The sequence below is a fragment of the Xenopus tropicalis genome, chromosome 1 (genome assembly GCF_000004195.4).
Source record: "Xenopus tropicalis strain Nigerian chromosome 1, UCB_Xtro_10.0, whole genome shotgun sequence".
NCBI classification, from domain to species: Eukaryota; Metazoa; Chordata; class Amphibia; order Anura; family Pipidae; genus Xenopus; species Xenopus tropicalis.
In genome coordinates this window covers 142,089,333-142,115,815 of record NC_030677.2, presented here as the reverse complement: position 1 = coordinate 142,115,815, position 26,483 = coordinate 142,089,333, and the positions used below count along the sequence as shown (strand labels likewise).

The 26,483-nt window shown below is 39.4% G+C and overlaps 1 protein-coding gene across 1 annotated transcript; it reads left to right on the top strand.

Moving 5' to 3' along the window:
* The first annotated feature begins 1,951 nt into the window (after positions 1-1,951).
* rpgrip1 (RPGR interacting protein 1) lies at positions 1,952-24,054 on the top strand. Its single transcript, XM_012971310.3, has 25 exons — positions 1,952-2,504; positions 2,634-2,693; positions 4,116-4,248; positions 4,590-4,879; positions 5,934-6,036; positions 6,561-6,698; positions 7,132-7,237; positions 7,462-7,485; positions 7,689-7,835; positions 9,919-9,992; positions 11,187-11,326; positions 11,810-11,973; positions 12,850-13,155; positions 14,786-14,903; positions 15,423-15,863; positions 16,502-16,641; positions 17,454-17,802; positions 17,942-18,063; positions 18,177-18,383; positions 18,478-18,547; positions 19,143-19,234; positions 19,625-19,817; positions 20,350-20,440; positions 23,092-23,222; positions 23,693-24,054. The coding sequence occupies exons 1-25, from the start codon at positions 2,417-2,419 to the stop codon at positions 23,803-23,805; spliced, it is 3,840 nt and encodes a 1,279-aa protein (XP_012826764.2). The 5' UTR covers positions 1,952-2,416; the 3' UTR covers positions 23,806-24,054.
* Positions 24,055-26,483: the final 2,429 nt, after the last annotated feature.

Genomic DNA, 26,483 nt, shown 5'->3' with positions numbered 1-26,483 from the left:
CAGAAACCTCCAGAAATCATGGCTTTGCCTTTTATAGGCATCTACGTGGGAGAGGTAAAGGGTCACTTGCCATTCCCCCCAAGTTCTCCCCACAAGTAGAGCAAGTGCCTCAGTCTCTGACAGCAGCTGCAGCCCCCATATTTGTTTCTTTTTACCTGGGCTGACTCACAGCCTGGTCACATGATGCTGCGTGTGAGAGGAGAGTGTTGTACAATATGGTTCTGCCTTAGTGTGGACAAATGGCTATTTGCACTTGTGTATATTTTAACCCAGTAGCATAACTTCTAGGGGTACAGTCGATGCAATTGCACCAGGGCCTGCAGGAGACGTGATTGGGGATCTCATTGTGGCCAAATCTGTGTATAAGTTTGCGCACCCTCCCATCAAAAGAAGATTGGGTGCTCTTCTGGAGGCGAGGGGGCTCAGGTTCATATCCTCCACCCAGCAGTAGTTTCGGTAACAGACTGGAGGAGAAATTGATGGGAGCCTGAGGTTTTATTAATGCAGGTATTAGTAATTATTTAAATTATGACACTACTTCCATTATATCTTAAACAAATGCTCAAGGTGGACTGAGAAATTGATTGGTCAAGGTCAATGCAGTTAACAAAATAGCAAAAAAAGGAGGTATGGGCTGACACCAGGATTACAGCAGGATAAGTGGCTAAGATTATACATAGGGGTCATTTATTACAAGGGCCAGAGCAGTGATGGATGCCCCTTTGTGCATGCCTTTTAAGTACCTTATAGTATAATGTAGACATTGATATTTTGAGACTAACTGTTTTTGTTCTATTTAACTTTTCAGTTTGGTATTTCAGCAGATGTCTGGTTGCTAGGATCATTTTACTATAGCAACCAAGCAGTGGTTTGGACAAGAAGCAGGATTATAAATAGGAGAGGGCCTGCATAATAATATTAGTATTAAAAGGTAACAATAACAATAAAATTATAGCCTTACAGAAAAATAGATTCTGGCTGCAGGGTTAGTAACCCCCATTTGAAACGCCCTTAAAAGAAATACTTTTGGGCATCACAAGCATGCATTAGGGGGTCAAAAATTAATGACTGCAGTTGTGTGCTTGTATTGCTCACTTGCAAGGTTACCAATTATGCGTTAATTGTAGAGTGAAAAGCCGAACTTTAACAGAAGAGTCGGCTTTTCACTCTACTGCGCATACGCTGACCGCTGGCATTTTAGGAAAAGGAAGCAGGAAGCGCTCCGCTACAGGTATCCCGGGCTTGTGCTGTTTTCTCCGAACAGGGGCACCAGCCTGGGGTTCAAGGTAAGCGATTAAAGTCACAAGGGGGTGCCTAACATTTTGGCACCCCCAAGTGACTTTGCCTTTCCTTCTCCTTTAAACATTAAATAAACCCAACAGGATTGTTTTGCCATTAATATGGATTCATGCAGTTTAGTTACCATCAAGTTCAAGCTACTGTTCATTATTACAGAGAAAAATTGCACTTTGCCCCATGCTTGAATGCATTTTGTGTGTTGCATCCTGATGTGTAACTTTTTACACAACTAGAACAGAGCACACCTGATTATAGCAGCCAGGGCTTCCTTGTGCCCTTATGATTTACACTCTGCATATTGTGTTATAATCCGGATGCAGATTGAGATTTACACCTGCCAATGCTACAGTCACAAGTGTTCCATGCATGGGCCCTGTAGCACACCAGCACTTGTGTAACTGTGGTAAATAAGGCCTATTATCTTGTCTGAAAACTTATTTTTCTTTTTTTTCTAATTAACCTTTTTTTCCAATACTCCTCAGTTTGGCATTAAATTATGATGGTGTGCTTATGTAACTTTCTACATAGTCTTTATTCTTATTTGTACTGTAATATTTATATTTGTAGGGTGGGTGCACTGTGTGTGCAGTTTAAGGCATCCAGTTTAATTGAGTTATTAACATTATATATGACTATGAATGCATCAGTGACAGGATTTGGCTCATCTCTGAGACAGGCTAATGCCCTCAGTAGATTGGCTAGTGTTCTTTTTTCAGCAGATGGGCCAAAGGATTAACAAGGGCTTAATGCAGCAGTGACAGGGAGGAAGGTGCAAGAAAGAACAGGAAGAGGAGCTTAGGCACATAAAACTCAGGGACTGAATACTAGAAGGAAGACAGAAGTCATACAATAAAGAGAGATCTGAAAAAGGGGAGCGCCATATCTGCCGGAAGGACAAGGTCAAAACTCAGATGTGTGTAAACCAACAGTATGTAAGATGCCAGCAATTGCCGGATCTTTGGACATTGGGACAAGTGCTGTAGCTTTCAGAAAACTGATTAAATGCTTTGTAGACTTTCTGGCAATGAATAAAAGCCTGGCATGATAGTGTTAGAGAAACCCCAGTTCCTTTGAATATATTACTATCGTATATGTTTGACCAAGAAACAGATTCAAGATGTCTGTGCTCCTGCTGGATGAGACGTGCTCAGATCTTCCTGTGAGGGACACAGACTGTAAACCAGCAGTGTTTAAAGCAATACAAGGTATTACTATTATTTACTCCCCCATATCCCCTTTATGACCTATCCCCCATCCTTTATGTTATCTGCTATCCTACCCAGTTTATTTGGGTTACTTATTAAGTGCTGCAATAATCCATAATTCTTTTGTAGATGTCATAGCTGGTCCCTATTCTCGGAAACAACATGGTCAGAGAACAATGAAAGTAAAAGGTAAGGAGTTTTCCACTATTTAGTATATTTTAGTATTTTAGCATAAATAAGCTTTATACTTGCTTTTTTGTCTGTAAATGATTAGTTAAACCTAATGGTATAAGTTATGCTGTACAGGCAGCCTTTTATTGTGTGTCTGTTTATGCTGAATTTAGCTGTCATACTGTTCCATACCAGAGCAAGTAGGTATTAAATGCATAGACTCCAGTGAGTAATTGGCTTCCATTGTCCAAACTGTAATAACAAAATGGAAGAATAATCACATAGCCCTTTCAAATTATCTAATTTTGAACACAGCACTTTTCTTCTTAAGAGAATACCCATATTGTACTCAAAAAGAAAATATACACTTGATTTCCTTTTTAATTGATCGGTGGGTCAAATCTTTTGGTTGCCAGTGTGAGGCAGCCAGCCAGGCGCCCATACAAAAGAGGTGGGAAGCATTAGATTGGGAGGCAGTGTGACGGAACCACCTAAAAAACTCAATGTGTCAGAAAGTAGCTTGGAGCATTTGGAGTAGACTAGCATCACAGCAACTTGTCCAGAGATGCCCAGAATACCTGAATGCCTATAGTTCAATAAGATAGCTCAGCTAGAGCAACCTCAGTCTGTAGAGGGACACTACTGGAACATTTTAAAGGAAATTACAGGTATTTGCATAGGGAAGCCTGCCCTTTTTGAGCATCATGATGAATGAAGGGAGAGTAAAGATCCTAAAATGCCAAGTGTCATTTTAATATTGTTCTTTCATTTCCTTAATTTTCAGGTAAATTGATATTTGGTTTGTACAATGCAGTATATTCTGTCTCAGGGATCCCCAACCTTTCATACCCGTGAGCCACATTTAAATTGAAAAAGTGTTGGGGAGCAACACAAGCATGAAGAAGGGTCCTGGGGGTAGAAATAAGGGCTTTAATTGGCTACTTAATAGCCCCTGTGTGAACTGGCAGCCTACAGAGTGCTCTGTTTGGCATTATTCTTGGTTTTTATGCAACCAAAACTTGTCTCCTTACCAGAAATTCAAAAATAAGCACCTGCTTTAAGGCCACGGGGAGCAAGATCCTAGGAGTTGGGAAGCAACATGTTGCTCATGAGCCACTAGTTGGGGATCACTGTTCTATCTGGTAGTTTAATTTTCCTCAGTGTATTACTAGAACCCACTAGATGGAGACTTAATGAATGTAAAGTATTGACTCTTTGGTTTAATATTATGATCAGAGCTGTTCCAGAAATTAGTATTTCCCATTCTCTCATATACTATCAGTAACTTTGTGTTCAGTGTTATGGGCTAATGCTCTCCTATTTTTACTTTTCAAACAGGAGAACTGCAGTTTATAGTTCTGGTATCTACTTCACTGATGTATATTGATCTAGTGGCTTTACTACAATAAAATGTAATTTATTATGTAATATTCATTTTAGAGAAGGATCTAAAGACACACCGAAGGGTCTCACATATCAGTCGAGAAGAACTAGAGGACAACTTCATTCGTATTCACGAGGAAAACATACTGCTTAAGGACCATGCAAGAAAAATGGAAGACAAAATAAAAAGGTTATAAGTGCATAAATATCAATATACATTTTTAGGATTATTAATAGAGAAAAAGGATACAGCACTTTTATCAATTTCTCCACCATTATGATGAAGCTGTTATCTTTTTGGAATGCTTCAACAAAACAGCTACATTTATTATTCTTATCCACATATATACATATATTATCCACATATATATAACTCCTCCCATGTAAGGACTGTTAATGCTTATGAGGAACGCATAAAGTGTAGGTCCTTTGGATGTACATATGCTTCATATGCTTCATTTTTATATTTTTTTACATTTTTCTCCTTGTGGTGCTCCGCTATATTTCGAATTCTCTTATTCTTATCCACAGAATGGGCACCAAACTGCTCCGGGTAACTTCAGATCTTGCGCAGACAGGAAAATCTTTTGGGGCGAGGCATGATGGGCGAGATTTAGAAGCCGAGGAGACTATAGAAGACTTACAGGATAGAGTTCGAGACCTAGAACATAAAAATGAATCCCTTAGGCACAAACTGGTTACATATAAGCAGCGGTTACAGGTACAAAATGGATGCAGGCATTGCCCCTACAGCACAGTGGCTGCACGAACAGACTCTGGAGTCAGAAAGAACATTGTTCTGCCACATAACATTAAAAGAGGTGAGGAGTTATTAAAGGACATAAATGTGCATGTGAACAACAGTTCAAAAATGGAAAGAGTTGGACACACAATAGGCTTGGGACTGATTTTAGCATTTCCAAGACCAATAGCTATATAGTATCTATTTTATCTACATTTATAGCATTATCTAAAGGCAAAAAGCCGAGCACTGAAATATAACGCTAGTTGAGCAAGTTAAGGAAATGGTGTGACCCTAAAGCTGACCCTTGCAAAAATTGTAGCTGTACTCCTACTTAATACACACAAACATGTTAATGCTGTATAGGATATACCTACGTGAAGGTGCGTATGATCAGGAATAACTTGCATAAATAGAACATTCAAAGAATCAGTGTTATTTGTAAATATCTGTATTTTAGTATAAAAATACTAAAGTTTCAAGTATCCATTTTACATTTCTGGCTGAGGCCACTCTGGAACCATTTTCACTGATCAGAAAAGAATGTAGAAAAATACAATCTATAAGGAGTTATTTACTATTAAGAAGGCAGCATGCAAAGATCTGAAATGGGTGCAGTGTGCACTACCTTCCATCTATAAAGAACCATATCACTAACCCCATGAATACAATGCTATATTCATTCCGCAGCACTGTATTCATGAGGAAAAAGCGGGGCCCCCTAGTTCGGGGGCAGCAGAGAACACAGGCACAACAGGGCCCTGTCCTTACTGTGCTACCTGAATGATCAAGCGCTTGCATCCCTTAGTACTTTTGCACTTCTTCATACAGTCTCTGTAAATGGCTTCTTATGTTTTTGCCAATCTACGTTGTTGGCAGGGAAAAGGTTCATAGATGAAAAATGTATTGTCTCTACTTGGCCTGCAGGCATTGGGTTCTCAAGAACAATAAGGCATGAGGTCTTCATGTTCTTATTGACAGCAATGCAACTTTGAATGATGAATCAATCAATGAATTTCTACAACACACAGGACAGCAATATTTTACATACAATTGGTCCTGCATTAGCCTCAAAAAGCATAATTAGGAACAAATTAGGAAAATGTGCTATTATTTCTAATGTATCATTTTAGGTCTGCGGGTGCAAAGTCTGGAAGCAAGGCCCCCCCAAGTATGCCAAGTCCAGGCATGTGGAGAGACTCTCAGTGATGAAGCCAGAGAAGAGATAGAGAGGCTGTATGTAACCTTTTTGTACTGTCACTAGGAAATATATTTATCAAACTGTGTAAAATTATGCACACCAAAAAATATGGTGCAATATTGTATATTTATAAATCAGCATAAATTTGCCTGATTTCACACTTAGCCTTTAGACAAAGATGTGGGATGTATCTGAATCACTGTTTCGTTATATACTTTGAGAAATAAGCCTCTTATGGTCATTTTCTTTGAACTATAAGACACCAGTTATAAGTAATTTTACAATGTCCTTTCCATCCTGTCTGTGTATTATCATCATGGTTAGTGATGAGCGAATCTGTCTCATTTCAAAACTGCTAAAAGATGGTTAAAAATCTGTCAAATGTGGCTACTGCACTACTTTTTTGATGCGACCGCAACTTTTCTGATGTGACCGTGATGTGTGAAACTTTTTTTCTCACGCGAAATAAATTAAAGTCAATGGGCGTCAATGTTTCACCCATCACTATTCATTGTGTATTTTTGTTTGGAAAACCTGATGTAAATCTTTTGCCCCTCAGATTCAATTTAATTGAAAGTCAGAATAATAGGGTTGATGATAAATCCACCGTTGTGTTAAAGAGTATGGAGTCCATGAGGTCAAAGGATGCAGAAATGATGCTTTACCTGCAAAAAATGCAGCAAGCTGAGAACCAAAGGTAAGTGTAGTGGCTTTGATCAAAAGAATATACAATGTGTGATCTGGTTATCATCAGGTTTTTCTTAATAGCAAACTTGGTAGTGCCCCCTGCTTAGCTCAGATAGGAATACTTGTATAGCCACACAAATAAAAGGAAGGAATGAAAGCACAGTGCACACAATAATCTGTACCCTTATACCCTTTTAAGAAAATAAATGATTGGAAATCTCTTTGAAATGCCAGGGCTTATTTTTTTAACCCCCGTTTGTCCATAGTAGCAAAGTACAGTTAATTAGTATTGATGTTGGTATATATGGTTTATGTATGTGAGTAAATAGATGGGTCATTATAGGTTTGTGTGTGTGCTGGGTTTACTTGGAAGGGTTGAACTTGATGGACTCTTTTTTCAACCCTATGCAACTATGTATGTACTTTAACCATTATATGTGCAGGAATTCTATCCAGGAGAATGTAATGCTGATTCGTCTTCAGAAAGAGCTGAGGGAAAAGAACACAACTCTTTGTGCTCTAAAGGAACAGTTCCACCAGCTAAAGGAAGTAAGGAATCTACATATGATTATGGTCTATTTGTACAAACTGCTTTGGCTGACAGTAGATTAGCATGGGAGTTTAGTTCTACATTTTGTTTGGTTCTAATGCTGGTTTATTGCTAAATGAGTTTGCAGTTATGTTTTTCATGTCTACTTCTAACTAAATAATGGTGCAGTGTTTATGGATCAGTACAATACTGGGGTTGCTTATTTCTTACTTTTCTATTTCAGTCCTATGAAACAGAACTACAGCAGGTAAGTGTAACTACTAGGCTTTTTTTTCTTTATTGCTTTAATTGAGACATGCTGAACATTAGAATTGAACATTAGCCTGTTATGTAAACAACTAAGGACCAAAGTTGCATGTGCGTGGTGGGTACTGATTGTGTGAGGTCTACACAACTGGCTGCCGTGTATCTCTCTATACTGCTGTTTCTGACATTTGATCACAATTTTAGAATCAGAAGTCCCTGACACTGAGTCATGAGGCTGTCCTGACCCAGCTGGAGGACCTCACATCTCAACTTAAAGCAGAAAGGGCAAAGGTGGTGGCAATGGAAATTGAACAGCAAAGTGTCCTCAACTTGCAGAGGTCATTACAAGAGGTAAGATCATAATGATACTGGTCCATATTTTAGCAAAATATTGACTGGACATCCTAACTCCAACTATGTTGCAGCTAGACTTCTCTTTGTGCGTGGTTTCAAAATAAAATACTGTGAACGTTTCTACTGAAGTCTTTTGCTCAGTGTGTACTGTAATTAGATAACTACCTCTAACTCTGAGCTTGTTCACAGCAACTACATTTAAAATAATGCTGTTTTTATCACTAAGTTAATACCAGATCACCAAAATGGGGAAAGGATGGGGAGGGTAGAATCTGTATAGGATCCTTTTGATTATGGGACTAACTCTGAAGTCTCAAAATGGGATGTTCTTTTGAAATCAATGAAGTAAGAATGTATTAAAGCAATTTTTAATTTTAAAACATGAGTCTCTACTGTAAAGTTACCTTGATGCAGAACAGTAACAGTGATGTGATATTGCTCTGCTCAGTAGAGATCAGAAACCACAGATCCCATCTCCTTCCTGAGCAGAGCAACCTCTTAACACCTGTTTTCCTTCTGAAGGGATATCTTTTTGACTGTATAATTACACAAACTGACCAGCAGGTGGTGCTGTTGCCACACAATGAATTATAGTGGCATTTAATATAATGAATAGCTCTAAAATGGTAAAAAATAATAATAATTCATGTAAATTGCATGAGTGCTTAGAAAAGCACCCTGAACAATTTTACATTCAAACTTTTTAAGATTTACTTATCCTTTAAATCACTTGTATTATTTATAAGACCATAAATTGGTGCGAACACAGTCTTGTGCTTTCTTTCCTTATTGTGAGCACAAAATCCCTCTCCACAGCTTAAATAGGTATTTCTATTAATTATTTGTATATAAATCCACACAATATTATAAGGCAACTTTGGGTGCCTGGGTTCACTGTAGGGGAGTAACTTCAGGGACACAGGCCCACTTGCAAAATATTTTTCAACCACAATTTGTTCAACCCCAACCCCCTCACCTATTCTTGCATGCCCCTTCCTTCCCTGGGCTTTGCTGTGGTTGTGGGCTCTGTGCCCTCTATAAGTATGCCACTGGTTTACTAGCCCCAAATGTACAACAAGGGGGACAATTGGACATGGAAATGTACTAGGAGTGGGCTCCAGTTTTAATTAAAATAACCATGTATTCTGTGAAAATTTAAACTAAGCTGACTGGCTGTGGCACTCTGCATTGTCCTGAGAACTGATCAGTAGGGATGTAGCGAACCTCAAAAAAAAAGTTCGCGAACCTGTTCACGAACTTCCGCCGAAAATTGCGAATATTCGCGAACTTTGCGAACCCCATAGACTTCAATGGGAAGGCGAACTTTAAAACCTAGAAAACCCATTTCTGCCCAGAAAAGTGATTTTAAAGTTGTTTAAAGGGTGCCACGACCTGGACAGTGGCATGCAGGAGGGGGATCAAGGGCAAAAACCTCTGAAAAATTGACACACGCCGTTTTTCGAAATGATCGGTAATTTTGCGACTTTTTCGTATTTTCCGGCGCTTTCGTAAAGTTATCGTAAGTTTTGCGACTTTTTCGGAGCTTTCGTACCGTTATCGTAAGTTTTGCGACTTTTTCGGATCTTTCGTAACGTTATCGTAAGTTTTGCGACTTTTTCGGAGCATTCGTACCGTTATCGTAAGTTTTGCGACTTTTTCGGAGCATTCGTACCGTTATCGTAAGTTTTGCGACTTTTTTGGAGCATTCGTACCGTTATCGTAAGTTTTGCGACTTTTTCGGAGCTTTCGTAACGTTATCGTAAGTTTTGCGACTTTTTCGGAGCTTTCGTAACGTTATCGTAAGTTTTGCGACTTTTTCGGAGCATTCGTACCGTTATCGTAAGTTTTGCGACTTTTTCGGAGCATTCGTACCGTTATCGTAAGTTTTGCGATTTTTCCGGTGGCGGCGAACCCAAATTGCGAACATCACGAAAAGTTCGCGAATTTGCGGACTTGCGAACACCCGATGTTCGCGCGAATTAGTTCGCCGGCGAACAGTTCGCTACATCTCTACTGATCAGTGAATTCCAATGGAAACCTTTGGCCACAGTACCAAATTAATCCAAAACTTTCTCTGTAGTTCCAGGAGCGTGTTACTGACCTGGAGAAGGAGAATGCGCTCCTCAAAGAAAATTATGACAGTCTACTAAAAAGGTGAGAATGGGAATACATATATAGGATATATTTATTTACTTTGGAGCAAAGTGGTTTTAACTTTTATTGCAGCTTTGTCTCAGTGACATGTCTGCAACTATAAACTTCAGGGGCAGAGAATTCTCGTTACCTCTCTTGCTCATAATTATGTAATAGTTTATGTGAGACATAGATTACTTTTATGTACTGTATATGAATTCTGCCCCCTCCAGCAACAACATCATATTTCGCAGTTCCCCTCTTGCAGTGATTCCAAAATGTCTTTATTTTAGACCAAAATTATACTTTCTCTATACAGCAAGCTCTCCTATTACTTGGCTCTTGAGCTGCTAGATTAGCTGTTGCTGACTAAGCTGGAGACTGAGAATGAGTATCAGTGGGACACGGAAAGATTTACGGCTGGTTAAGCAGCTCAAACCAAGGCCTTGAAGAGCACTAGAGGGGGAGTGACATGGTAACCTTTGTGCACTGTGTATGTTACTTGGCCAGTGATAAATGCAATATGCAAGCCAAGCACACCATTGGTTTTAGCACAGTTATTGTTTTGCTCTAGGTGTGGCTCTCAGCTCATGATAAAAGAGCATACTGACTAACTTTCAGCTCTGCAGTGTTTCAACCAATAAAGGCATGATTGTCACACTAACTGCATGACACTTGGCAGGGCTGCAAGAGTCTTACAAGGGAAAAGCTGTACCAGATGTAGATGTCCAAAGAATATATATATATATGTGGACATATATATAAAAAATGTCCACACGACAGCACCACACTCCGAATGTTGCTACAATGTAGCTGCACCTGAGCACGGAATACCATATAGATACCAAATCAAACACAACCAGCACCAAGGGTCTTGTGGTTCAAACAAATATTAGTGTATTATAATTGCATGTACAAACAACGTTTCGGTCCCTGCCTGTGGGACCTTTTTTTGAAAAAGGTCCCAAAGGGGACCGAAACATCGGTTGTACATGCAATTATAATATACTAATATTTGTTTGAACCACAAGACCCTTGGTGCTGGTTGTGTTTGATTTGGTATATATATATATATATATATATAATGTCTCCCCAGACATAATACATTTATTATAATCTAATCAATGTATATGTGGCTTATTACATAAATTGTACATGTGGCTTATTATATAAATTGTTATTGTTTGTTTGTTTTAACTTACTATTACTCTATAGTTCTCTTAATGAAGACAACATCAGCTCAAAACAAGCAATAGAGAGTGAATTGAGGGGGAAGATTTCACTCCTGGAGGAGCAAATCCACCACCATATATCTGACAAAACACTAAATAAAGAACATCTTCAGCATGAAAGAGGTAAGCGACTTCCTGGCCAAATATCTCTCCTTTAAATGATTATATATGATGGACCTTGATCAGTCATGAGCAACTAGCAGGCTCTTTAAGGCCTTATCTGTAATAGGGATTTAGGGGGGTGTAGACCAGCAACATCTGGGGAGCCACTGGTTGCCTATAATTATTATTATTATTATCATGTAATTATAAAGCGCCAATATATTCTGCAGTGCTGTACAATAAGCATGTAGCCGATATATCACCAATTACTTATACTATCATGCAATAAGTACTACATTCCACCTTTAGTGAGTACACAGTGACAGAAGCTTCACCTCATTTTTTATGTACACCATGAGAAATTTGTGTTTTTAAAAGCTGTGATGCGATATGAAGTTGAGTTTCAGCTTTATCCCATAGCTTTCCTTCTGTAAAGTACAAACATTTTGACAGAAGCTCCTATTTATCTTAATGGCATGGATGTATTTACCAATTCCATTTCAGAACAAAACGAGCATTTAAAGAAGGAAGTCTCACAACTACATATGCAGCTGCTGGAAAAGATTCAAGAAGTCAAAAGTTATCAGGAAAAAGTGTCAGCCATACTGTCGTCCTCATTTAACAACACTGTCCCGGAGCAACTGGGCGTGACCTTGCCAAGAACCTCGGTGGGAAATGCTTGGAGATTATTTCATCTTGTGATTCCTTTTTTGCATTTTCAGTAGATTCCCATTTTACTTATTAAATTACTTGATTAATCATCAGTCGCTTGTAGTTTATAATAGAGATAACTCATGTAGAAGCAAAGGAAAAACCATATTTGTACCCATAATGCATACTTATTTGCCACAATTATTGAATCTTTAATGTTCAAGGCACAAACTGTGCATCAATACTGACACAAAATGTACATCCTGCTGTAAATTGCATATCTAGGCATCAGTGAGCATCATAAGGGCTTCCAATAGTTTGAATGTTTAGAACACTTAAGGAACCTTAAATTTAAAGGGTGCTCAGAGGCAAGATCCATGTTCCCAATAACACAGCACTTTTTAATTTAATATATAAGTATATATATATATTATAAAGAGTTTATCCCTTATCCCTTATAACCTGTTGTCCAGAAAGTTCCGAATTATGGGAAGGCCATCTCCCATAGACTCCATTATAAGCAAATACTTCTAATTTTTAAAAATGGTTTCCTTTTTCTCTGTTATAATAAATCAGAACCTTGTACTTGAACCCAACTAAGATTTAATTAATCCTTATTGGAGGCAAAACAATCCTATTGGGTTTATTGAATACTTAAATGATTTTTAAAGTTATGGAGATCCAAAATTATGGAAAGATCCCTTATCCGGAAAACCCCAGGTCCTGAGCATTCTGGATAACAGGGTCCTTACCTGTATAATATTAATTTGCCAATCAATAAGTAATGTGTTTTGTACAGCACTGCTGTGTATTCCTGATGTTGCATTTATTTATAACAGATTCATTTTATGACTAATTTCTTAAGCTTTAAATTTTATATTTTCATACACTAGACACCAAGACCAGAAGGTTCCTACCAGATGAGGGAATTAGAAGCAGTTATGGATAGATGGTTTGATGACAGAGAAAGACGAAAAAAAACGGATGAGAAAAAACACCAGATGGGATGTGAAGATGAACAAAGGCAAAGTGAAGACAGTGAAAAGCGAAGAGAGGAAGAGGAGCAGAAAAAGGCAGAGGAAGCAGAGAAGCAGAGGCAGATTTGCAGGATGGATGCAGATCATGCAGAGACAATCTTAGAGCTGGAAAAGACCCGGGAAATGTTGTTCTTGCAACATGAAATTAACAATGACTATCAGGTACTGGTACAAGTGGGAGGTAATTTAAAACATTTGTAAAAACATAAAAAAAAGATTATTAAAATGTAGGGAATCCATATGCCTTATTTCTAAGCCTAACATATGTAATATAAATTCAAATTCAGATCAATTAAATACTTGGGGGCTATTTAGCAAAATTTGTAGTTGTGATAATTTTGTATATTTTTCTACTTTAAATAACCTCAGAATTTAAAAAAACATGAATGTTACAATTGCAAGCTTTCTGATGCCATAGTTTTACATTGGCCTTTTGTTTTGTTTTAGATCTTTTTTCTGTTTTAAGATTTTTAAAACATTATTTAAATTCATGATTTTTGTCGCAAAAACCTTAAATCACAGGAAAAAAGTGTTTTACTGTAAAAGTGTTTTACTGTATTGTTCTTAGTACAGGAGGATTTTTATTTTAGCATAGCTTTATGCTATCTCTTTGTACAGGAGCTTTATCAGCAAACATAAGGGCTCTGGCACACGGGGGAGATTAGTCGCCCGCGATAAAACTCCCTGTTCGCGGGCGACTAATCTCCCAGAGTTGCCTACCCCTGCCATCCCACCGGCGAACATGTAAGTCGCCGGCGGGATGGCAGACGCGGCGGGGCAATTTCAGGGAATCGCCGAAAAAGAGATTTGCGCAAAATGAAGACACACTGGGCTACTAATACCCTGCCATAGACAATACTGAGAATTGACTCTGCTCAAACACATGTAGAGACAATTATCAGTAAATGATCAGCATTGTCTTTCTTAGTAGCCTAAACAATTAGCTGCTATTAGTAGCTCTGCGTGTCTCCACCCTAAGGGATGTGGCACACAGGGAGATTACTCTCCGTGTGACAAATCTTCCCTATATGCCATCCCACCAGCGAGAATGTAAATTGCCGCTGGGATGGCATACGCGGCACCACGATCACCGAAGTTGCCTCTAAAGGCGATTTCGGCAAATCGCCGCACTGCGGATGCCATCCCACCGTATGCCATTCTCGCCGGCGGGATGGCATATCGGGGAGATTAGTCGCCTGCGACAAGGGAGATTTTTCGCAGGCGACTAATCTCCCCGTGTGCCACAGCCCTAAGGATTGTTTCAGATGCAGCTATGCCTGTATCAATAACTGCTGTTTCTTTTAGCTAGCAATGCCCTAGGGGTATCATATAAACCATTGTCTTTTATTGGGATATACAGGAGAATGGGAAGTAATAAAGAATTGTCGCCAGGAAATCTATGCATATTCAGAGATGAAACTCCCTACTATAATAAAAGGCACAAAGTTTGCCTAGGACACTTATAGCAACCAATACGATTTTTGCTTTTAACCATGTGACCAGTAAATGTTTCCTGCGGATTAGTTGCTATGTATTATTAGAACAGCAGCAAACTTTAGCCTTGAAACATAACCCCATAAAAATAACCCCAACATTTTCTAAAAAGTAAAAAAAAAGAAAAGAAAATGTTTGACTGATATATGACCAATAAAACCAATTATACACAGTATTTTCATTTCTCTTATGAGGTAAAAGCACAAACATATTCCTATAAACATGCTAGTACTGTTTTACTGTAACATTACCTTTGCTCCGACTGTCTTTTCTTATTATGTTCCCAATTGTATTTCAGGAGGAACTGAAGACATTGAGGCTTAAATCTGAGAGTGAGAGCAGAGACAAAGAAGAAAGGAAATGTCACTATGAGGCTAGAATTATGAAGTACAGAGCCAGGATCCAGACTTTAGAAGGTAATATTAGCCTCATTTACTCCCCATACAACTGTAAAATCAAGTCTACCCCACACCCAGGATATAGGAGTCTGCTCACTGCTCAGAGGACAGTGAGCTCTGTCAGGCAGGATTTATTGTGCATAAAGTCATGCTGGCTCATCACAGTGCTGTGACTACCCTATACCTTAATATTCCCTCCAAATGTTGTCTACTTTAAGCCTATAGTTACCTGAGAACGATCCCTTTTTTGAATAATGACACCACATTAGCATTTTGCCCATCTGTTGTTATGATTGCAGACATTAAAGGATTATGGAAGATTCAGTAAAATTGTCTGGCAGCTACAAAGCTAAGCTCCTTCAGTACCCTGGTGTCTTCAACCTTGGTTTTTATGTACATGAACTACAGTACATCATCCAGCCAGGCATGCAAGCAATAAAACCCTCAGAATGTCCCCTTCCATCCCCATTAATTTATATCGGAATTGAAAATGCATTAGCCAGAGTTTTATAATTTCTGTCATATATTATTTCACAGCTCAGCTCAAAGACATTGCATATGGAACATTTCCTTCCCGATATGAATCTGAGTCTCCTGATGTGGATATGTCACCTGTACCATCTCTGCAACGGGGAGAGACTCTCTTTGAAGTTCATATAGGAGCTGTCTGCTTCACACCACGGGGTCTAAGGGAAGTCAGTGACTCTCAGCCACACACTTTCTGTGTTTATTCTTTGTATGACTATGAAACACACGCCACTCCAGTGGTAACTGGCACCAGCCCTCAATACAGCTTCACCTCTCATTATGCAGTTACTCCAGATGCTGAATTTCTCCGCTTCTTAAGAGTTGGCACCTTAACAGTGGAGTTATATCAAGCCCTAGGCGGAGAGCATAGAGAACTGGCAAGGGGGCGCATTAAACTGGAAGCAACATTGCAGAGCACTGAAAAGATACATGGAGCAGTTACTTTGACTGGTAATATTCATACATTGCTTTCTAGTATTTCATGGGCACAATTAACAGAATGCATTTAAAGGGCACTTATCACCTAAGGGAGCTCCTGTGCAGGTGAGCATATTGGGGTACACACATGTGCAAAATAAGTGAGTGCCTCAGCTCACCTGTTCACACATTCATGAGACCTTGGATCTGGTAAAGCGCCTACATCACACGGATGTGTATAACAAGGGAGCTGGGGTACTGGCTCAGACATGATTATGACAGTAGTTAAAAACACTGCCAAGGAAAATATTATTACAGAGACCCTGAAAAGAAAAAAATTGTAACTTTCATAACCAACATTTCCAGCATAATGCAGCAGCCTCTGCCCCAAAGTCATGGCTCAACAATAGCTGTGTTGCAGGGCAGGATGTAACACAAATCAATAATATCATTTGTACTTTTGCCAAAGATATTTCCTAATCATGATCCCTTCCATAGAGCTAGTTACTTGGTCTCTGTCCTGCAGAGAAAAAGAGCCCTTAGAATGGCTACATTGTATAATTCTGCAAAGTCTATATGTCACTGGGGAGTACAGAGGGCATTGAACAGTAATGACTAGAAGAGGTATTCTGTACCACTAAGTTTTGTGGCCTGATTTCATTCTTTTTAAGATGTCAGTGGGGAAGATATTGGAGAGCTGGATTACTGGATTTGTCTACATGGATCTGTATCTCAGACGCAGCGTGTTCATAAACAGAGCAATAAAGCACGTAGCTACCTTTCAGCTGGCAGACTTTGCCGTTCACAGAAGGTGAGGCCCATAATGTTGCTGATACAGATCAGAAAAAATGCAGCACCAAGCAAATTGCATTTATGTTATATATCAAAGGATTTCAAGTTTTTACATGGGTACATTCAGTGCTACCTTGAATTTCTTGTAAGGTCAATATTAAATTTGTGTGAATATCATATTTTGTGCATTACACAAAAGAACACAATTTATAAAGATTAGGCAAATTTGCACCTGGGCAGTAACTTATGGCAACCAATCAATAATTAGCCCTTTTGTTCCAGCTACAGGTAAAGCAATGAAAGCAAACATCTGATTGGTTGCCATGGGTTACTGCCTAGGTGCACATTTGCCCAGTCTTTGTAAATTACACCTTTTTTGGTGGGCCCTAGGAGACCCAGCCGAAACTTAGAGAACAGCCTATAGATTAAATCCAGAGTATGCTTTACATTCTGTATGTTCTTTAATGCCAAGTAACAAGTAAATGAATGCCCCAATTAATGCCCATATTGACACAGATGGAATTTACAACAGGACACAAGTTTTTCCCCTGTATTTTTTGTGGGTAACAACAGGCATAAAATTCTGTTGTGCATTTAATGAAACCGAAATTGTGAAAAAGAGCTGCCAGAATTTGCCTTCTGTTAGTAAATTTGTGAACAAACTTCTGAATGTAGCAACAACCTAAAAAGGCAGAACCTTTAGTTAATTAGCTGCAAAAGTTATAGCGCATACCATTTTACTATATGAGAAAAGGATGACGTTAGAGTAAGATCCAGGAAGGGATAAATGAGATCTAACAAAAGGTTCAGTTTTAATTTTTCGTGTTACAGTCATTGGCATCACCTTTTTCTACTGGACCTCAAAATGAACTTACCATCAGAATATGGGGCTGTAGAAGCCTGAAGGTGGGTTATTTGGGATACCAACCAAGCCCTTATACAATGTACCGCTTCTACCATCACCCCGACCATTCTACTGCTATAATACCATGCAGTAACAATCCCCAGTTTGGAGATGAATTTGTCTACCAATTACAAATAACAAATGACCTTGAGCGATATCTTCAGAAGGAGTGTTTATATGTGTATGTGTTTGATGATGAAGATATGCAGCCTGGAGTTTACCTGGGAAGAGCTGAAGTGCCTTTAGTCAGACTAGCACAAGGAGACAACATTCAAGGTGAGCCATACTAAAGCCAAATGCAACTTTGATTCATTGTAAAAGAATCACTTTACAAAACCATCATTTTAAATGACTAACTATTCAGTGGGTAATGTATATTTAGGACACAGTCAGCGTTTCTCCATTTACCTTACAGGAGATTTTGCACTGCTGGACCCTTGCGGTAAGTGCTCTGGATCAATACAGATCAGTATGGAATGGAAATTTTCTTACAAGACTACCAGTTATCAAAGTACTCAAGAGATCCCACTTTCACAGGTAGAGAGGCTAATCTCCAACACTGTTCCAACAATAGTAAGACTATAGAACGTTTATTGAATTTTTACTGTGTTTTGTTATTGTACTAGCATTGCTCCCATATAAAATTGCAGCCCAGCGTTGCATCAAAAGTGAACATGACACGAGCAAAGCAGTTCAAAACTCGCAAGGCTGAGGAAGATCAACTAGATGACATAACCTCCAGCAAAAGGGGACGCAAGGACTTTCCATCAACATCCAATCAAAATCCATCAGCCTTTCAAAAATCTGATCTTCTGCCAGCTGGATACAAAAGCAATGGTCTGGACACACAACAGGAGGTAGGTTGGCAGAAATTTGAACAGGGGGTCATATAAAATGATGAAATGCTTAGTTTAAAAAAAGAAAAGAAAGTAAAAAATTCTTTATCTGCAGAAAGGTGTACAAGCACTGAAATGTGCTCAGGACAACATGGAAGAACATATGGAAGAGAATGGAATCAGTGGTAAGTGCAAACAGTGTACTATCTGAAAATATTTATACAAGTTGAAAATTATATTCTGATAAGTAAAGTTCTACCACATAATAGGTCAGATTCAATACAGTTAAAAAATGATTTATCACCTGAAAAATCCTGGTCAGGATGTAATTTGATTTGCAATTCAATTCAGAAAACTTATCTCGTGATTTATGAAGTGAAAACTCTATTTAAGTCTAAGGGAAAAAACTGGAAATGAATTAGGGGAAAAGTTTTCACATGATAAACCATGAGATAATTTTTTTTTCTCACTGAATTGAATCTGGCCCATTGTTTGTAAGGCACAGATTCTTTAAGGGCTCTGGTACACGGGGAGATTCGCGCAAATCGCCGAAAAAGACTCGCGAGGCTTTTTCTGCGATTTCCTGAAATCGCCCCGCCGCGTCTGCCATCCCGCCGGCGACTTACATGTTCGCCGTTGGGATGGCAGGGGGAAGGCAACTCGGGGAGATTAGTCGCCCGCGAGCAGGGAGTTTTGCCGCGGGCGACTAATCTCCCCGTGTACCAGAGCCCTAAGAAAACATCTAGTTGATGAAGGTAAACAAGCATATTATTTATTTAGGGGAGCTCACAGCAGATGCAAATGACCAACAAAGTACAGATAATGAGGACGACATCATTTTAGTGGTAAAACCAAGTGTTCCAGAAAAACCAGTGAGTATGTAAAATAAATACGGCTATGTACAGAATGTTTTCTCTAGGTGAATCTCATTTATTGTTCACAAAAGAGAAGAAATGTCATTGACCCACCCTTTATTTACAAAATTCATCAAATATTTAATAATAGTGGGTGGCAGCTCTAGTTACACATAGCAAAAGAAACAGCAGACCAACAAATTCTAAACATTGATGAATGAAATGGGTCAACAGACCTAGAACAAACTTTGCCCTGTTATTTTATTACCCTATAAATTCATTTCATTTGTATGTGATATCATGCATAGAGACTTTAGGCAGACTTGGTGGTAACAAAATGTATCTGAGAGCCATATCTATCTCAGATCCTTGATTAGTCTCTGTCTAATATATTCTTCCTCATCACAGCCTTCATCCATGATCCGTGTGGAAATTATGTCTCTGACCTTAAACCCATATTCAGAGGTGATGGGGGACAGTGCAGTACAAAGGTTGTTTGTGGAATTCCGCTTCGCTGGGGTCCCTCCAGAGGAAACTGAGACCCCTGTGTCACTTCGCAAGCCCAACCAAGGAGAGGAGCTATATTATCACTTTAGCAAAGGTTTGCTTAATGGTGTATTATGTCCCCTTTTCATATCAAGATAAAACCTACTTAAAGGGACAGTAACACCAAAAAATGAAAGTGTATAAAAGTAATTACTATATAATGTAATGCTGCCCTGTACTGGTACAACTGGTGTGTTTTCCTTATAAAGACTACTATAGTTTATATAATAAAGCTTCTGTGTAGCCCCGGGGGCATCCATTTACAGGAGAAAAGGCACAGGTTACTTAGCAGATAACAGATAAACTCCCATTATATTCTAAAAAGCTTATCTGTTATCTGCTATGTAACCTGTGCCTTTTTTCCTTTTTCCCAGCTTCAATGGCTGCCCCCGTGTTGACATAGCAGGTCATTTATATAAACTATAGTAGCGTTTCTGTTGCAAACTTACCAGTTTTACCAGTGCAGGGCAACTGTACATTATATTTGAATTACTTTAAAACACTTTCATTTTTTGGTGTTACTGTTTATAGTTATCTGCAAAAGTCTAAGTTTCTTTAACTTCCATTAACATTTTATCTTTACCCAGTAATACATCTGGATGGGTCAGAACATGCAGAGCGCAGAGATTTTCTCTACATGCTTTTAGAAGGATCAGACTCAAATGGAGATATTGTCAGGTAAAATTTGATTGTGGGAAATAGTACAGCTACTAGCTGGAATCCCTCTCTCATCTCATTTAATCTGGTGTAACATACTAAAAGTAATTTATGTTAAAACAGAACACTTATTTACTGAGTTCAACCTTTTTTGCCTAAGTGAAATCTACCTCACTGCTAGTTGATCCAGAGGAAGGCAAAACTCCCCATCTGAAGCCTCTTTAACTTGCCTCAGAGGGGTAATAAATCTTCCAGACAAGATGCCAATCCAGTTCCTGGATCAACTTTGTACTAAAAGAAAATTACTCACTTGCTAAAATGCCATCCCACCCTTTCTTAAAGCTATCTAATGTATCTGCCAGTACATCATCATTCAGAGAGAGAATTCCACAACATCACACCCCCACTGTAAAAACCCTTTTCAAATATTAGGTTGGAACATTCTTTATTCTAATCTGAATGTATGTCACTGTATCTACTGAAAGGACCTAACTAGTAAAGAAACCATCTCACAACTTATTATATGGTCCCCTTATATATGTATAGTTATCAACATTAAATCTCATCTACCACTTAGCTGCCCTGATTGCCAGTTTTCAAGATACTGCTGCAGGAATGCTGTATCTTGCTCTGCATAGTTTTGTGTCATCTGCAAATACTGATACATTACATTATGTCCTTCATAAAGCCACACTGATCATTACTTATGTTGCCATTCTCTAGAACAAGGGTGTCAAACTCAATCACATAAGGGGGCCGAAATCTAAAACACAGGCTAAGTCGCGGGCCAAATTCTTTATTAATATACTTAGTAAGATACTAAGGGGTATATTTATTACAATGTGTAAAAAGTGGAGTAAGACATTACTGGTAATGTTGCTCATAGCAGCCAATAGATGCTTTGCTACCTTACAGCATGATAAATATGCCCCTTAGTCTTAGTTACTATGTGAGGAGAATGGCAATTGATCAGGCTGGATGGTCAGACACACTCACCAAGGGCCACATAAAACAGCCAGGTGGGCCGGATTTGGCCCCCGGGCCTTGTGTTTGACATATATGTTCTAAACAATGCTTTACAACTTCTGTGGTACTGAGGGCTGGAATTTTTCTGCCTAGCAGCATCCACCTGAAACACACGCATGTTATCACAAGAGCATTTAAGACCATACCCACATTAATGGCGGTAGCACAGCAAAAACCCAAAAGTTTGGTGCTCACTGTATGGATATCACCCTTAATATGTAAAAGAACTCCCTGCTTCCCCACTGTGTCCTGTGGCTCCCCCTCTCCCTGCTGTGCCCTCTGGCTCCCTGCTCCCCAGCTGCATCCTCCAGCTCCCTGCTCCTCCACTTCCCGTTATGCCCAGAACAAGCCCCTGCCAGGTTTACCTCCCACAGGCAGCATAGGGTAGGCAGAGTATGGCACACACAGGCAGCATAGGGCAGGCAGAGTATGGCACACACAGGCAGAATAGGACAGGCAGAGTATGGCATACACAGGCAGCATAGGCAGACAGAGTATGGCACACACAGGCAGGGTAGGGCAGGCAGAGTATGGCACACACTGTCAGCATAGGGCAGGCAGAGTATGGCACACACAGGCAGCATAGGGCAGGCAGAGTATGGCACACACAGGCAGCATAGGGCAGGCAGAGTATGACACATGCAGGCAGCATAGGGATAGGGCAGGCAGAGTATGGCAGGCAGACTGGTGTCTTGTTCAAATTAACTTTTAGTAAACATTTATGTATCATATTCTGCATTAGCCACTGACTTGATTGAACTAAGCCAGAGGTGCTCCTATAGAGTGGGCGTTGAAACTCTGAAGCTTTATTGTGTACATTGAAGAAAAGAACTGGTTAAGTATATTTGCTTTTTCTTAAAGGAGAACTATACCCCCCAGGCTATAAAAGCCCCCTTAACTAGCACTGCCTTGACTGCCCTCACCTCTCCCTTTTTGCATAATTTCTAACTTGTAAAACTGTCCCTATTGCTAACCCCAAGCTAAAAGAGCAGAGTAGCGTAGCTGCGTACCTGGCCAACATCTTCTCTGCAACTGAACAGTCTACGGGTCTCTCCGCCAATACGAACCCTGCTTGCACATGCACAGTTGGTGATAGCAGGAAATCTGCTTAAACTATGCATGCGCAAGCAGGGTTCGTAGCCGGGGGGGCGGGGTTTAGTTCTCCTTTAATTTGTTATAACCAAATTATTTCCATTGTGTAATAGATGCAGACACTCACGCTGCATCTTCTTAATATGAATATACTTTAAAAACAATTAAGGGGTTGGACTTAGCCTACAAGGCTATCAGCTCCTTTTTCTTATATTTACCATCCTGATTGCTGGGTTACAACACTTGTTCTAGTGTTTATATTCTTTATGTTTATATTGTAGCTGTTTGTGTGCCTTCTGATGTGTAGTCTTTAAATTCTTTCCTATACATTCCTATTCATTCTTCTGAATTAAGCCACATAGGGTGGTCCTTAACACTCTTACATTTCCTTGAAAACAGAAATTTATTATAATAAGCCTTTCCGTTGCCCTTGTGTATATTTGGTTTTTGCAATAAACATTTAATGAGATAACATTGTGGTCACTATTACCCTGAGGTACGTTCTGGCACAATAACAAAGGAACATATACTGATACTGTCAGGGTATTTTTCAGGCTTAAGTTCACTGTGGTAAGTGACCCAATCAATGAGGATGAAGAAGAATGTTGTGATGTGGGCTATGCCTATATGGACCTCCGTCCTCTACTAAGAAGAGCTGAAGACAAAGCTGAGGAAACATTGCAAGGTCAGTGTTTTTATCATTTAAATACATATGATTAAAAATGTAAGCAGCTATATATAATAATGTCAATATACTTACTGAATTCCCCTGTTAAGTGATGTGAGAATGCATTGGAGTCAATAGATGTTTTTTTGCAGCTACCGCCATTTTTTTTCTTACGCCAAATGCATTAAAAAGCCAGTGGGTATTTTTTCATTCCTGCACTGCAACTTTTTCTGGCAAATTTTTTTTCGCTGCAAATTTTTGCTACAGTTTCATGAAAAAATATGTCAAACAAATCCATCTTTACTACCTTTCTGTTTTTAATGGTAGTAAAATTAAATTTGTACATACAAAGATCAGGTCCAACCTACCTAGGTCTCATTTGAACCTAATATTGACCTTTGTGATATGCATAAATCTGCAGGGCAGTATGAACCCCCATCAGCTGATTTTGCTTTTTTTTTACTAAATATTCTTGTCTTCTATTCTAGTTCTGGATGTAGCAGATCAAGAACAAGTCATTGGGGCGCTGAGAGTAGCAATAGAAGCAAAAGAAGCAGCTCGGACAGTGCACAGAATAAAGAGAGCAAAGGAAATACGGTGAAGATTATTTCCCATCATGCCAAAATACATTCAAGTCGCAAAATAGAAAAATGCAATATGAGAGGACAAAAAGTGTAGGGTTTGATGATTTCATCAGCACTGGCTTTCAGTCTTTGGGAAAGGTCCACCTATGGTGTTGTAGGGATATATGGAGTTACTGTAGAAATTACTGGCTTAAAAAAATTGCACAAAAACTGTATAACAAAAAATATATCCTTGTTTGCATAATAAAAGAAAATGTAATTCTAAACTTCTCTCCAGTCTACATTACAAATAAGCCTAATCGTTTCAGTTATTTGTAAATGTAATTGCTATTGAAAGCAGTAACCATGTGTCCCTTGAAATTCTCTGCACTACTGGTTCTGCCAGCTGATTAACAGATCAGAGCATGGTTGGAGGAAAGCTGGTTAGCTAAACTGGGAAGAAAAGGGTCTCCCAAACAAGTTTATTGCTCAATAGAGGATAGTCCAAAAACTTTGGAAGGATTGTGATATCCAATCTGTAGTGCTACATAAAGGTCACTGTTGACCAATTCACCATTTTTTTCATAGAGATGCACTGAATCCACTATTGTGGGTATTTGGCCAAATCCCACAACCTTTGTAAAGATTTGGTCGACATAGAAGTTGAAGGGTTTTTTTTTACCTTTGACTCTCCTAGGTTCATGTGACAAAAAGTCGCATGATTTTAAAGATTAGGATTCAGTTTAGCCAGACACTTGGATTTGGCCGAATCCTGGCTGAATTCCAAATTGAATCCTGTATTCGTTGCATCCCTACTTATTGACTCAGGCAATACCCTTTCAACAGATGACTAAAACGTTCCACTGCTCTAGTTGAGTAAATAGTGAACTCAAATGGAAGCCTCAGTACCACATTCCACGGTTTTAATTGTTGCCCTGGAAACCATTCAACACTTTTGATGAAATGTCCCATTCTGCTCTTTCATTCTCTGGAGCTACATCAAAGGATCTAGAGCAGGGGTAGTGAACCTATGGCTCAGGAGCCAGATGTGGCTCTTTTGATGGCTGCATCTGGCTCGCTGCCAAATCTATAATAAAAAAAAATAACAGGGGGCGTGGCCTGCGCTCGGTGGATAGAAGACATGTTCTAAGCCTTAGAACACGTCTTCTATCTGCCAAGTGCAGGCCACGCCCTCCTCCGCCTTTGCATCCGGCATCCTTGGCACCCACCCTACCTTGTTCGTGCGCTCGGCAGATAGAAGACGTGTTCTAAGCCTTGGGATCCACCCTACCTTGCCCTGCAGCATCCGCGGCCAAACATATTGTATGGCTCCCACGGAATTACATTTTAAAATATGTGGTGTTTATGGCTCTCTCAGCCAAAAAGGTTGCCGACCCCTGATCTAGAGGCTGCAGTGGTTCTTTTTTCCTTGCATATTCTAGAGAGAAGACAAAGTAACCTCTCGATTCAGATGGAATGATGAAACCACCTTAGGCAAGGCAGACGGCATGGGTCAGCTTTCCCTACATAACATAGTTATGATGATCCTACTAATGTCCAACAAAGATCCAAACTGCTAAAATTGCTGCTGGCAAGAATGCTCCATAGAAGTCAAAGTATTCTGATTTATTTATTTTCACAGTTCAACTAGGGGTTCTGCTATTCCCTGCAGTACTGAAGATGTTACAGTGAAAGGTTTCTTGATTACCTCTGTTTCCCATCTTACACACCCAGTTCACTCCCAGAATGTAGAGTCTTTGGACATTACGTGTTTTGCGCACATTTTAAAGTCTTTATCAGCAGTGTGGTGGGTGGATTCTTGCCAATGCTGAATTGTGTATACTCCACAACTTGGTGAAAAGAAATATAAGTTGCACAACATTTACAAACAGGCCCAAGTTTTTCCAAAAGGCTGGTGCAAAACTTGGAACTAGAGGCACGCAATGTATTTCCAACCAATGGGGGTAAAAAGTTGGCTAGGTATTTTGACACATTGTAGGTCACAGAGATAATGCTACTGACAACTGGTCCGAGAGGGGTCACTTCCTTGCGTATCTTAGGAAGTTCATATATTGTGCATCTTCCTTTATCAGCGTGCAACATGGGAATACGTAAGCCTTTAATGAGTGACTTCTGCTCCTGCAACATCAGATTCGGTGGAGGTGGTTTGGCACTGGTTAGGGCAGGAGACACTTTGAGGCAAAATTGTTCAACCTCATTTTGTGGTATTTTTTTTATTATGGATGGAGGGTCCAGTGGCTGCGATATCTACAACAGGGATGGTTTTGGGAGCAATTTTAAAGTTTAAACCCTTGGCTAAGACTTCCATCTCTGGCTGGACAGATTCCTTATCCACTTTTTCTCCATTTCCTTCTATTCAGTTACAGGTTACTTTCTCCTTTTTGGTTGTTCCCAGAATGGAATAGCAGAATGGAGAACTAGTTTTGTTGCCTCTCCTTGTCCATATTGTGCTGCGATAACTGTGCCTCTTTTCCACATTGTGGTGGGTAACTCCGAGGTCAGGCTCCATTTATCGCATCAACTGTAAAATGGGTCTTACATGTTCGATTAGTAGTTGTTTTGGACATTCTGTAGAATCTGCTTGGCCTTTTACGGTGGAATCCAGGCGTATGGGGCATGGTATAAGACCATGTTGTCTGCAGCTAAGTTTGAAGCACAGGTTGTTTCTATTATCTGCCAGTTTTCTTGCTGTTTT